The sequence below is a fragment of the Bicyclus anynana genome, chromosome 5 (assembly GCF_947172395.1).
Source record: "Bicyclus anynana chromosome 5, ilBicAnyn1.1, whole genome shotgun sequence".
In the NCBI taxonomy this organism is placed as follows: domain Eukaryota; kingdom Metazoa; phylum Arthropoda; class Insecta; order Lepidoptera; family Nymphalidae; genus Bicyclus; species Bicyclus anynana.
This window is the reverse complement of record NC_069087.1, coordinates 11,738,127-11,751,258: the sequence shown is the minus strand read 5'-3', so window position 1 is coordinate 11,751,258 and position 13,132 is coordinate 11,738,127. Positions and strand designations below refer to the sequence as shown.

The window sequence follows — 13,132 nt, the reverse complement described above, 5'->3', positions numbered from 1 at the left end:
ATCTACTTGTACAAATATTGAAATCACGAGCCCGCCTGTCCGCATAGGAGCAGCGTGGTGGGTCTAAGCTTCATATTCCTTTTCATATGATAGGCCTGGCTCTGTAAATGGGCCATTCAAATCTGATTATGATGATTCATAGCGAGAGCCTGCGCTAGCCAGACATGCGCCATTTAAAAAGAAACTGCCCAAATTCATCCCATAGTCCAATTCCCATATACCTACCTACTCAGCGTCCCCCCTATCCTTAAGTTGGTATTATACAAAGAATAATTTAAAAAAAAACCTAGGTACGTAGAATATATATGGTTTGTTCCTCCTCTGGAATCGGCACAACATGATAAGGACTTTCCGGAGGGTTTGAAATTCTTTCTAGACGGGGTGCTCCTAAGCAATTGCTTAAAAAGCTTAAATAGGCTAATCTAGGACTGGGTATATTTGTAAGAGAACTACGGAGGTCAGTGGCGTGCATAAGGTTGTCGATCAGGGTATGCACTAGTTATAAAATTAAGCAAACTGGAAAAATCTATGTTTAATAAACACTAAGAAGACAACTTTTAGGGTATGCAGTACTTTGATCAGGGTATGCACTAGTATAGTATAGTATATATATATATATATATATATATAAAATATGAAGTGCACGCCACTGACGGAGGTGGCATGTAAAGCAAGCATGCATGCATGCTTTTATGGCTAAATACATTAAGTCATCATTATTATCATCATCAGGGACATTATCTATCCGCCATTCTTAGTCCGCCTGGGAGGTTTTGCGAAATCAGCGTTTTTGAGGAAATCTCTTCTAGATTTTTAACAAAACAATGAGATGTTCCTAATTTATAGATCTTTACAAAAAAATCCGCTGGCATATATTATGTATCTATCTTTTAAGGCTAGCTTACTTTATTACACCCATTTATCTAAAACTAGAGGACGCCCGCGACTTCGGCCGCCCTAAGTCTACTTTAGCTATGTACGGATTTCGTGACAGGGTCACGAAATCCGTACATAGATAAAGTACATAGCGGACATCTAAAACGATTATAAACTATCTCCATGCAAAATCTCATCTTTGTACCGTCAAGCATTTCGATATTTCCTTTTGCTTTTATATTATAACTAGCTAACGCCGCGCGATTTCACCCGCGTGGTTCCTGTTCCCATAAGAATACGGGAATAATATATATACTATAGCCTTCCTCGATAAATGGGCTATCTAGCACTGAAAGAATTTTTCAAATCGGACCAGTAGTTCCTGAGATTAGCGCGTTCAATCAAACAAACAAACAAACTCTTCAGTTTTATAATAATAGGTACAATGTACAATGAATGCTTACACGGGACGGAGTCGCGATCGTCCACTAGTTTGACATTAAAATAATAAGGCTCTTTTTAAATGTGTGACATCTATTTCGGTTTTACCTAAATTGGTTCGTAAGCCAAAACATTTACATTAATTCACAGGTATCGTATAGTTAGGCAAAGTTTACCTGTTGATATAAAGTGGATTGATGGTCGACTAACTTCGGAGGTCCTTTGACTCCCAGATCACGATTAACCGTTGGACATTATTAACACTCGATGATAACCGTTACCTAATATCCTTTAAACCCAACAACCCGCATTGAAGGGGCAAAATGGATTTAACCTTTATATAAATGTCGGTCTCCAAACTGTGGTACATTAATTAGATTAGATTTGTAGTCGGTAATAGAAATAACATCCTTCTATTATATTTTCCTTGTTTAGGTCATTAGGTACGAGTATCGACAATGAGGATATTTTTGTGAAATCTACTAAACCGAGGAATATGTTTTGTAAAATGTCATGTGCTACACATTTTTTATTAAAGGTACTACTTTTTTTTTTATTCTTTTATAGGGTGATAACTAGCCACGACCGAAGCCACCCACCAGCCAGACCTGAACCAATTAAATCACAATCGACCCAGCCGGGGATCGAGCGGACCCAGGACCTCCGTTTTGTAAATGCACCGCGCATACCACTGCGCCACGGAGGCCGTCAAAAGTACACGTTTTAAACTCTATATTTATTGTTAAAAACTGCATTAAAATCCATTGAACCGTATTTTAAATATTTTTAGCGTGCAAACGCAGGAAGCGATAGCTGTATAGTATAGGTGGTATGTAAAAAATTAATAAATACCTAAGTAGGCTTATATAGGTACATAATACCAAACAAAACCTTGTTAAAGTTTTCGTGAAGACCTTCAAAATAACGTAGCAATTTTCATGCGAAGAAAATTTTACGGAACATTCTTCCGTAGCAATAAATAACGGCGCGGACTAAATCGTCGCGTGCATTGTTTCAAAAACATAATCACGTCCATTAAGCTCCACAAAACAGTAAGCGAAGTTTAACTTGCTTATTGCTATATTTTGATATTTAACTTCTTTCCAAATGTTTTCATAATTTATTTAGCATTTAGAACGTTACACTATGTTTGTTTGATTGGTTGAAGAAATTAACTACTACTTGATATTGGACTTTTTTGTGTTAGATAGTCCATTTATCGAGGAAGGAGGCTTATAAGGCTATCATCAGGCCACGACCAATAGGTGCGGAGCATCATCAAAAATGCGACAAAATCAGGAAGAGTTTACCGGGGGAGCAAGATCCCCGCGACGTGCAAGTGCAAGAAGACGAAAACAGAGTTACGCAAAATCATATAAAGCTTTGGTCTCTTGATCGCGCCGCACGCTTCAGACGCTAACTGCGACGGAACAAAAGATCACTTTTTCATTTATGAGCCGTGATAGCCCAGTGGATATGACGTCTGCCTCCGATTCCGGAGGGTGTGGTTTCGAATCCGGTCCGAGACATGCACCTCCAATTTTTCAGTTGTGTGCATTTTAAGAAATTAAATATCACGTCTCTCAAACGGTGAAGGAAAACATCGTGAGGAAACCTGCATGCCAGAGAATTTTTAATAATTAATTCTCTGCATGTGTTAAGTCGGCCAATCCGCATTGGGCCAGCGTTGTGGACTATTGGCCTAACCCCTCTCATTCTGAGAGGAGACTCGAGGTCAGCAGTGAACCGAATATAGGCTGTTAACGAAATTATGAGCATCGTGTTTTCGTTTTAAAAATAAATAGGTACTTAATTACTTACTTACCTACAGAGGGCACGTATATACCTACCTATTTTGTAAATCACACCTATGCTGAAATAATAATCCACATAAGTAATCACTTCGGAGCTTTCCCGGAAAACTAATTTGCACTTGCCTAACGCCTAAGTGAATTCAATTTCCACTGAGTCACACCTATCTGATGTGGCTGAGTGGAAAGGCAAGTTGCTTTTAAAACAGTTTGTTTCTAATGCAAGGATGGATAGCGCTTTAATCTTTATATTATAACTAGCGGACGCCCGCGACTTCACCACTTTAGGGATTGAATTTAAAAAAATCTTAAATCACATTATATTTCGTAATTTTTTTTATGATTTAGGAACCAATTTTTCAAATTGTAACTCTGAAAATGGACGACTTGCCAAACAACCCCTTCTATTTTTATTTTAGGGATAAAAAGTAGCCTATGTTCTGATCCAAGGTCCCATTTATCATAATACGAAAATTCATCTAGGTCGGTTCAGCCGTTTAGCCGATAAAAGGTAACAGAAAGATAGACAGACTTAGTTTTGCATTTATAATATTAGTATAGAATATGTTGAACGGATGCTGAATTAATATGAGAGGATAGTTGTGTCCAAAATATATCTACGAAATTTTTTTTAAATCGTATCTCGCAGTAATGATGATGGACCCCATTATATTTTCTAGGTGCATGTCAAGGAGACGCGTGACGTTTGGTTTTTGTGTGGGTTTCACCGGCTTCACCACGCTGCTTGTAAAGACTCACCCTGGATCATTCTTTACTCTGTGGCTAATTTGTACACATTCTGTTTGAAACAAACGTGCACTGATTGGTCTTTGTCTTTCCCACAATCAATAGGTTCGTTAAGAAAAAAAGTTGCCCGTTTAATTGCATTAGATGTAGGTAGCTGAAGCGACAACGTCGGATATAGTGGGGCTTAAATAATGAAATCATTATTCTGGGCACGTATGTATGCGATTGGTAGTGCGGTGGGATTGCTCTAGTTTCACAAAAGCGTACCATTCATTGCACGTTAGCGTCGTAGTGAAACAATAATGAAAACGATTATTGTATTGTCATCGGTCCTTAATAAGTGTGCACAATTTCATTTTGAAATACTGGAAAATCGAGCTCAAAGATTTGGTTAAATACTTACACGCTATTCATACTTACATTAATGCCTAGTTCGGACTACTTTAGTAGATATGTTAGTCGAGTATGAACGAATTTTGGGCGATACTTACATCCAAAAAATTTTCGTACTCGACTAAAATACTAAAGTAGTCCGAACTAGGATTTAGGCTACGTTTCATTGAGCAATCCGCGGGCCTATTACGTATTTCGGTGTACCATTGAAATTATGAGTCACTTTTTCATCGTACCTATTCGTTTTTGCCATCATATTGTGTTTTCAACTAAATGTCTTATTTATCGTTATTTTACGTAAAGTGGAATTACCTAGTAAAGTAAAGTAAAGTAAAGACTATAACTAAAAGACAAATTAACTTCGTCAAAGCAGGCTTAAAATCGAATCTCTCTAGTAAACCCTATTAGTAACCCTAGGGTCATTGGCGTATCTAGAATTATTTCCTAGGGTGAGCCTGGCCCCCGACATTAAGACTATTATTAGTAATATAATAGAATTCCATATCGGTAGCCCAGAATTACACACACAGACACAGATCCATTCTAGGGTGGGCACGGCCCACCCCGTATACCTACGCCCATGCCTAGGTTTTGCATCTGATTGGACTTTGTAATGGATAGGTACGTGTGAAAAACATTATAAAATCTCAGAGGATGTCGCTTTTCAAGATCTAGACCAGACATTTTCCCTTTTTCCAAACAAACTAAGCGAGAACAAACTTGTTGAGCTTACAGTGCCGTGGGAAACTAACATTCCAAAGGACCACAGCATAAAAGTGAATAATTAATATTATGAAGTACCTACCTGACTTAAAATAGCTATCTAGTTATTCTGCACGCCGTAGAAGTCGGTCCGAGAGGATTACCAGCAAAATCTCTCTATAACTTGCTTAAAGACCTTGGCCTCTCTAGAACTGCAGCAAGTTATATATTAGAACGGGTATCCAAAGCTGGAGCAATAGGACTCTTAATCGATTGAATTCCTTAACCCTATGTCCTTTGGCTACAAGTTGAGGACTCTGCTCGGAGTTTTTCTCTCTACCACTCGATGGACCCGGCATCCGCACGGTGAATCCATGAAATGCTAAGATAATCGTCTCTCTGATATTAGCACGCCTAGCACATAAACGAAAAACCACTTTTTACGTAATTTCGTTGAGATAGTCATGTTATATGATCGTAAAAACAAAACATCACTGTCGCTTGATTTAAGACGGTTGCGACGCTCACTATATTATAGTGAAATGGGAACCAGTGTGGTCTCAAGCGTAATCGTTAGGATCGGGAAGTGGAACGTAGCCTTAGGTTTAGGTTTAAATCAGAAGCTCAAAAAAACAAGAACTCAGAGCCTATAAAAAGTACTAATGTCGAATTCAGAGTTACCAGTTAATAAAGAATTACCCAAATTGCAGGAAATCTAAACACAATTTTGGATCATTTCCAACGTAGGGATTGACAGTACGTAGATTTTTTTAAATTTTGTATCTATCTTCAATAAGACTTTTAAAAATTAACATCGGTGTTTTCCAAATTTTCCAAGAAAAAGATAAACTATACGTATAATATGGCAAAAGCTAAAAATATGTTAATACTGCATTAAATAACTTTTTCTTTGATTTCTACATCTGGGGAATAAATAGCGAATTGGAATATTTTGATTTGTGGGGAAATAGGAAAATAGACATTGGCAATGCTATTTCAAGTTGTCAATGTCAAAACAAAAATTGATTCAAAAGTCAAATTCAAAACAAAGCTAAAAATTTGTATTTTGTAGCTAAAAATCAATAAAGAAGTATTGTTTCTTAGTTTTACTTTTAACTATTATGTATTAAAAATGTATGATGAATGTTAAACTCTAAACAATAAAAAACATTAGATCTATTTGAGTGAACTATAATAATGGTGCGCCGGCAACGTGAACCTAGTTCGACAGAGGACGATATTGTAATCGGTAAAACTATATTAATATTTTGCATGTTCTTTTATTAAAATTATATATGATTTACATATTAAATTCTCGTAGATACCTCACCACAAAAGAAGCACAAACGGCACAAACATAAGAAACATAAGAAGCGTAAACTCGACAATGCATACGACAGCGATACTTCGATCGATGTGGCTTACGAGGACATCGTAGACAAATCTTACAAAATGAAGAAGAGGGACGCGCCGAGCACTTCAGCGGCTGATCTACTGAAGGCCCAAACAAAGTCATCTTCGGATTCTCGCAAATCAATTCCTGGCTCAACATCCAGCACTCCACCTAAAGTTCCACCTAAGAAGAAAAAAGTTAAAGGTCGTGACAGTGGTACATCTAGTGAGGAGGAACGATGGCTAGATGCCATAAAGTCTGGAAAACTGGAAGAGGTAGTTTTTAAATTTATTAAATATTTATTACTGAATATTCAATTTTACAGATCTAAGACAATGTGACAACTTAATTATGTAAATAGGTTGAGCATAACATAATGTAATAGTTGTATAGGTACTTTATGAGTGGTATGGATGGTACTATACTGAGCAAAGGCCTCCTCCTTCCTCTTGCACTGTCTTTTTACAATTATAGACTTGTATGTTAACCCACTTTCAAACAATGTTGTATGACATATTACAGAGCTACAATATATAAAAAAGTAATAATACAGACATACAAGTTTAAATATATATAAATAAGACTTTTATTAATAAGTGTGTTGTAAAATTAAACAGCATTTGACGTAGACAAGTATTATTATAAGAAAATTTTTAATGAAGTTTTTATTTATATGTTACAGGTAGATGAGGAATTAAAGAAAATTAAACCAAAGGATCCTAAAATGATGACTGCCAGACAAAGAGCTATGTATGAACGGGGCACAGATAAAGAAACCATACCAGGAGGTGAAGTTCTGCTTGCATTACCTTCAGGTTATAAGGAAAAAGTTATGACAGCGGAAGCTATACAAAAAGCTGCATTGAAATCTCAAAAAAGAAAACAGTTAGCTGATGAAAAGAGAGAGAAAGATAAAAAGAAAACAATGGATCGTCTTCTCAAAAAGCAGGAATCAAAGAATCTTAAAAATGCACAGAAAGGCAAACTGCTCAGAAAGCAAGAACCAATGATAGTTTATAAAAATAATAACAATGAAATATCACTGTCATTACCTTTGGGTATCCCCTTTCCATTAGAAACTAAACCTCCAATTGAACCTCCTAAATTAATTACATGTGGTGTAAATGAATGTAACAACATTAAAAAGTATAATTGTTCTAAAACAGGTATACCTTTGTGCAGTTTAGAATGTTATAAGAAAAATTTGCTTTTAATAAATGTTTAACAATATACAATCAATTTATTACAACCCCTATTTTATACTGGAAACACAAAAAATTGGAGAATGTTGAATTTTTACCAAAACAGATAAAATTTAAATTTTTTGGCTGATAAAAAAAGCATTATCTAATGCACTGAATTTAAATGTGGTTTACCTGGCTAGATAATATTTTTTATTAAAGAGGAAAAGGTTGATAGTTAATTAATTGAATATATATTTAATATAATTAATTAAAAATATTAATGAATTGGTTTGTATCATTCGCTTTAATCTTGGGAACTACGGGTCCAATTTGAAAAATTATTTCAGTGTTAGATAACCCATTTATCGAGGAAGGCTATTGGTTTAATATTATCCCCGTATTCCTACGGGAACGGAAACCATGCGGGTGAAACCGCTTGGCGTCATCTAGTAGTAACTATGCTATGAGTATTCTATGACAGCAAATGGAGAACTAGATTAAACATTTACTTCATCATTATCGGTCCACTGCAGGGCCTTATAGGAGCGAGGATATAGAGCCAAGGCCATGGCCATGATGCTCCAATGTGGGTTGGCAGGCTCAAAGTGATAATGATTCTTTAACAACCAACATCAAGATTGACTAACTGCTCCACCCCAGATGATGCAAAGCCACAACGGTTAACCACTGGGGTCAATCAGGAATTATATATTCATCATCATCATTATCAACTCATATTCGGCTCACTGCTGAGCAGGAGTCTCATTTCAGAATAAGACTGGTTAGGCCAACAGTCCATCACTATGGCCCAATGCAAATTAGCAGAATTCATGTAAAGAATTAAGAAAATTCTCAGGTATGCAGGTTTCCTCACAATGTTTTTCCTTCACTGATTAATACATGTGATATTTAGTTTCTTAAACTTAAAAGTGGTAAGTAGTTAAATAAATTGGTAAACAAATTAGACAGCTAAATAGTGAGCATATATTTCATAAAAGTTAAGAGAATATTCATAAAGATTTACTGTTACATAAATAGATTAATATTAGACATTGTACAAATAAAACATTGTCTTTTGAAATAAAGAATCACATTAACAGATGCGCTTACTAAAATTGCTATAAGATAAGTAAACAAAAGAAATAATATATTCATGTTCAAACACAAATTGCAACAATAAAAATAAGAAATGAATAGCCTCAAATAGAATTAATTATAACCTCTGTTCATAATGCAAACCATACAAATTAAGGCCAGCCTTCATTATAAACAGTCGAGTGTTGCTTGCATAAAACTCATATGAACCATGACTAGTTAGATGTTACATAATCAAGAAATAAAGAGATGCAATTAAATTCAACAGCCAAATAATGAAATGCCTAGAAATTTTAAACATACATACTATTTGATGTATGTACATCAATCTCCTTTAAAAAAGTGGATGCACAATTAGCGACCAAAAAACGTCCCCACTCAATGAGTGCCAAACGCAACTTCTTGGCACTCAATTCAAGTAGTCGCATTTGCAAATTCAACCTTAAACTCAATCTTTAAGGTTCAATTTGCTCTGAATTTGGGATTTTGTTGAATATTGGACTATATTTAAAACTGTCAAAGTGAAATTTCCTACACGATTATGCATCCTTTTATTATAAAAGGTCAATGTGTATGTATGTTTAAAATGACTATTATTTATTGTAATAGGTACAGAATAGAATTTGCCACAGGCCCTAGAGGCTTAGATAGTCTAGTTACACCAGCGGTAATCAGAGCAAGCTACACTAACTATTAAACTAGTACACATACTGTCCGTGTCCATAGAATAGAACTAACTTGATTTATTTTCTTGTTTCAGTCATAATAACTACACCACAGAGCACTACTATAAGTACATACAAACAATACAAGAAATGGAACAATAAATATAAGACTAGACTTTGATGTCACAATCTTTTTTCCCACTTATTTTATTGGCATCATAAGATCACTATAATATTTAGACGAAATTACATACATCATAATTAGACAATTACCATTGAACACACCAATATAATAACATTTATTTATGATTAATTTGTAGCAATATCTCCTATTTTGAGAGAAAATTCATTGCACATTGTTGATCATTACACTTACCATGTACATTATATTTTCATAAATTCATCCACTATAATTCACTTGTCAGGAAATAGCTTCAATGTGTAAATGTCCACTAGCATGTCGCATCTTTGCTGCAATAATGTTATATCTCTAAAAACACTATTTTACTGGAGGCTATTTTTTTAACTTCCAAAAAAATTATTGCATCTAAACAAATGTGTTTTTTCCAGTATATAATATTATATTTATTATTATATATTACACTTGAAAAAACACATTTTTTTTAAGGTACTCCCCAATGAGTGTTTGATTGAGTGTTTACTGTACCTTAAATTAGAAAAATCGTAATATTATGTTACAGTCATTAATCTACTCACATTGAAAGCTATTTACGCACAAGTATAATTATGTATCCAGAAAATAAATAAAGTTTCTAAACAAACATGATCCTCATTTAATTGTGCCATATTTACATAAGACAAAATTTTAGATAATTGCACCTAAATATAAATGTAATTTACCAATTCATTAAGCCTAAGTTACATTGATTACAATTTATATTATGAGCTTTTTATACTATCTGAAGCTAGAATTTCACATTCATTTGGCAAATTACTTGAGCTTGTATCAAGTGTGACATTATTAATTATTAGCTATTTCCTAAATGTAATTTAATCAAGTGTATTGCAAAGTTTGCACATAATTATTACATTATTCTAAGATTAAGTATTTTATAATAATATTATTCAACTAGAATTTTACATTTATTTGTGAAAGGAAATTAGATGATATTGCTATTTAATCAGAGTAACATTTGATCGTGCAATAGGACATTGAAATTAGAAACATAAATAATTGAAATAGAATAGAAATTATATTGTGTAATCATCTTACATTTACAATACTGTTATAAAAATTTTAATTATATACAAATTAATAATGGACTGAATATGGAATATGTTTTACATTTTAGTTTATGGATTTTTAATGCAAAACTGAAAACTAAAAAATATGCTATACATTGTTATACAAGTCCATAATTTAGCAAAATGTTCTGTATTTATGTTCATTATAAACTGTATAAATATATTTTATGATGATGGAATGTTTTGCATTAAAAACATCATACTTTTCAATATCTACTAATTCTAGACACAAATATATTGTCCAATTCCCCAAGTTCATAGAGTAAATGCTTCACTTTGTTTATCTCAGAGGTCACAGGTATAGACAGACTCACAGAAAAGTTAATAGTTTAGTTAGGTCTTAAATACCAAAGCATGGCAGCCAGCATAATATTGGTAGGAAGTAACCGGCTTGGTATCAAACGTTAGTACGTTTGGAGCTCCTCAGGCGGGCCAAGCCTGACTGTAACCGCTAAGATTGATTGTTCTGTTTATTTGATCTTAGTCGGGCCAAACCAGAGCGCTCTTCCTCCTCGTCACTGGTACAAGAAAGTCCACCGACAGCACCTCTGGACGATGTAGCTTGTATTAAATCTTGATCTGGTCCATTACGACTCTCGTAAAGTAAAATTCCCAACGTTTCTTCATATATTCTGGCTTCAGGAAATTCAACTTTGGTATGCTTTTTATCAGTAGCGTACACAATTGAAGTGCAACACACTTCTGCACACTTTTTACCGTGCCCAAAAAATGACCAACAACAAATTTCATTGGATCCAATTACATCTTTTATGAAGAGAACTCGCCCACTGAACCGTAACGATAGTTTGTCAAACAGTTCAATATTCTTAAGCAAATTGTCATCTGATGTGCTTGTATAGGAATACTTGTTGTTATGCCTGTTGATGAGCAATTTTACCACAGGCTGAAAAATAAAATTGTGCATTTTAAATTGATTATAACATGAGATTTCTCATATTTTATTTTTTTAAATGTATTACTTTTTTGTAAATGTATATTCATTTTTAATAAAAGTAAATGTATATTCTTTTTTTATAAAAGTATTTTAGAATAGAATAGAAAACATTTATGTTGCAAGAATTTTACTGGAAGATACCTGTTTTAACAAGAAACATAAATAGGATGTGAACACCGGCCCATGCAACATCTGCCCAGGGATCCCAGGTATACCTCCATATAAAAGTATATGGAGATGATAATATGATGTATAAATAAGGATCTGATTAAATAATCGGCTTAATAAAAATATGTTTCTTAAAGAAAAATTTTTTTTTATCATTCTTCTAGGGCGAAATGTTCACTGGTGTACCAAAGGGGCGAAGTAACATTTGAAGCTGTATTATTTTTTTCCGTTGCCAACAAGTTTAACAAATAAGAAAACAAAAGTCTTCAAAAACATCGTAAAACTCAGGCTGACAACAATCTTAGCTAGTTGGACAAATTAAAGATGACTTTAAAATGTTGTAAAATGTTAAGTATAGCAAACTTTTTTTGATAAAGTAATGATTTCATTATTAAAGTAGATAGCTGGCCGGTTTGGGAAGGCGTGGGCCGGGGATGGGCTTTCCTTTCATATATTAAAAATAGGAATGGAAATGGTGTAGAGGAATTATCAGGGTTTCCGCTTGTATGTTTACAAAAATAAATAGGACAAACAAACCTTAGATGTGGACATAATAAGAAGTTGTTCCTCCTTCTGTGAAGTAATCAGTGGAACCCTACAAATGGGTTCTGCCTCCCTTTCTTTCTTACTAAGTGCTTGCTGGCAAGAATCTGTCAATTCTTCGATCAAGAAGTATTTCGCTTCTGCCAGAAGTTCCATAATTTCTCTATAGCTATCTGGTAAAGCAACTGTACCATCCCGAAGGTAATTCAGGATCGTACCAAAATGCTTTCCGCAACGATCGATCAGTATCCAGCCTAAAATTATAAATAAATCACAATATATACAGGCAATTATTCAATTTACTTAGAACTAAAAATAAATATCCGAGGGAATGAGAAATACCTTCTGAATCCGTGAGGACTTCCATTCTGCCACTAAACATGGTCCGTAGCATATTGTCACTTTTCGTTAATGTACCAATGGTGGTGTAAAATAAAGTACCACCCACATTTAATTTTACGTATTGAGATGGACTTCCTTTTATCAATGTTTTGTGGTCGCCCGACATTTTTAGTAATCGAGTTTTTAGACCTATCTATACTTTGGAGATCCGAGTCACTAAGCAAGTGACAATTCTTATGAAAGTATGATTTTATTCATTTTCTAATATCATGCTGTTTTTAATAATTTGTTTTTTGGAAGATTTTTAATTAAAACAATATTTATCGGACCACTTTTTTGACAAGTATTTATGACCACAGACTAAAATTACCTTCGATCCAGTACAGACGTCAGACTACTATAGATTATAAATATTGTATGCCATAAATAAATAAATCCATAAAAATCTATTGCCTATGAAAAATCTGTATTTATGAGTGAGTTACTTTTGTAATCAAAAAATTCTGAGAGATCATTATGGCTACGTTCCACTAAGCGATCCTTATGATGAC

At 34.2% G+C, this 13,132-nt stretch overlaps 2 protein-coding genes across 2 annotated transcripts; one reads left to right on the top strand and one right to left on the bottom strand.

Annotated features, from left to right (window-relative positions):
• Positions 1 to 5,997: 5,997 nt before the first annotated feature.
• LOC112047566 (INO80 complex subunit B) lies at positions 5,998 to 7,598 on the top strand. The gene is made up of 3 exons (XM_024084708.2): positions 5,998 to 6,219; positions 6,292 to 6,638; positions 7,046 to 7,598. Exons 1-3 carry the CDS (start codon positions 6,168 to 6,170, stop codon positions 7,586 to 7,588), a joined length of 942 nt encoding a protein of 313 aa, XP_023940476.1. The 5' UTR covers positions 5,998 to 6,167; the 3' UTR covers positions 7,589 to 7,598.
• A 910-nt stretch (positions 7,599 to 8,508) lies between these two features.
• On the bottom strand, positions 8,509 to 12,968 carry LOC112047567 (BTB/POZ domain-containing adapter for CUL3-mediated RhoA degradation protein 3). Its single transcript, XM_024084709.2, has 3 exons — positions 12,582 to 12,968; positions 12,234 to 12,493; positions 8,509 to 11,477 (listed from the first exon to the last, which is right to left on the bottom strand). Exons 1-3 carry the CDS (start codon positions 12,745 to 12,747, stop codon positions 11,025 to 11,027), a joined length of 879 nt encoding a protein of 292 aa, XP_023940477.1. The 5' UTR covers positions 12,748 to 12,968; the 3' UTR covers positions 8,509 to 11,024.
• Positions 12,969 to 13,132: the final 164 nt, after the last annotated feature.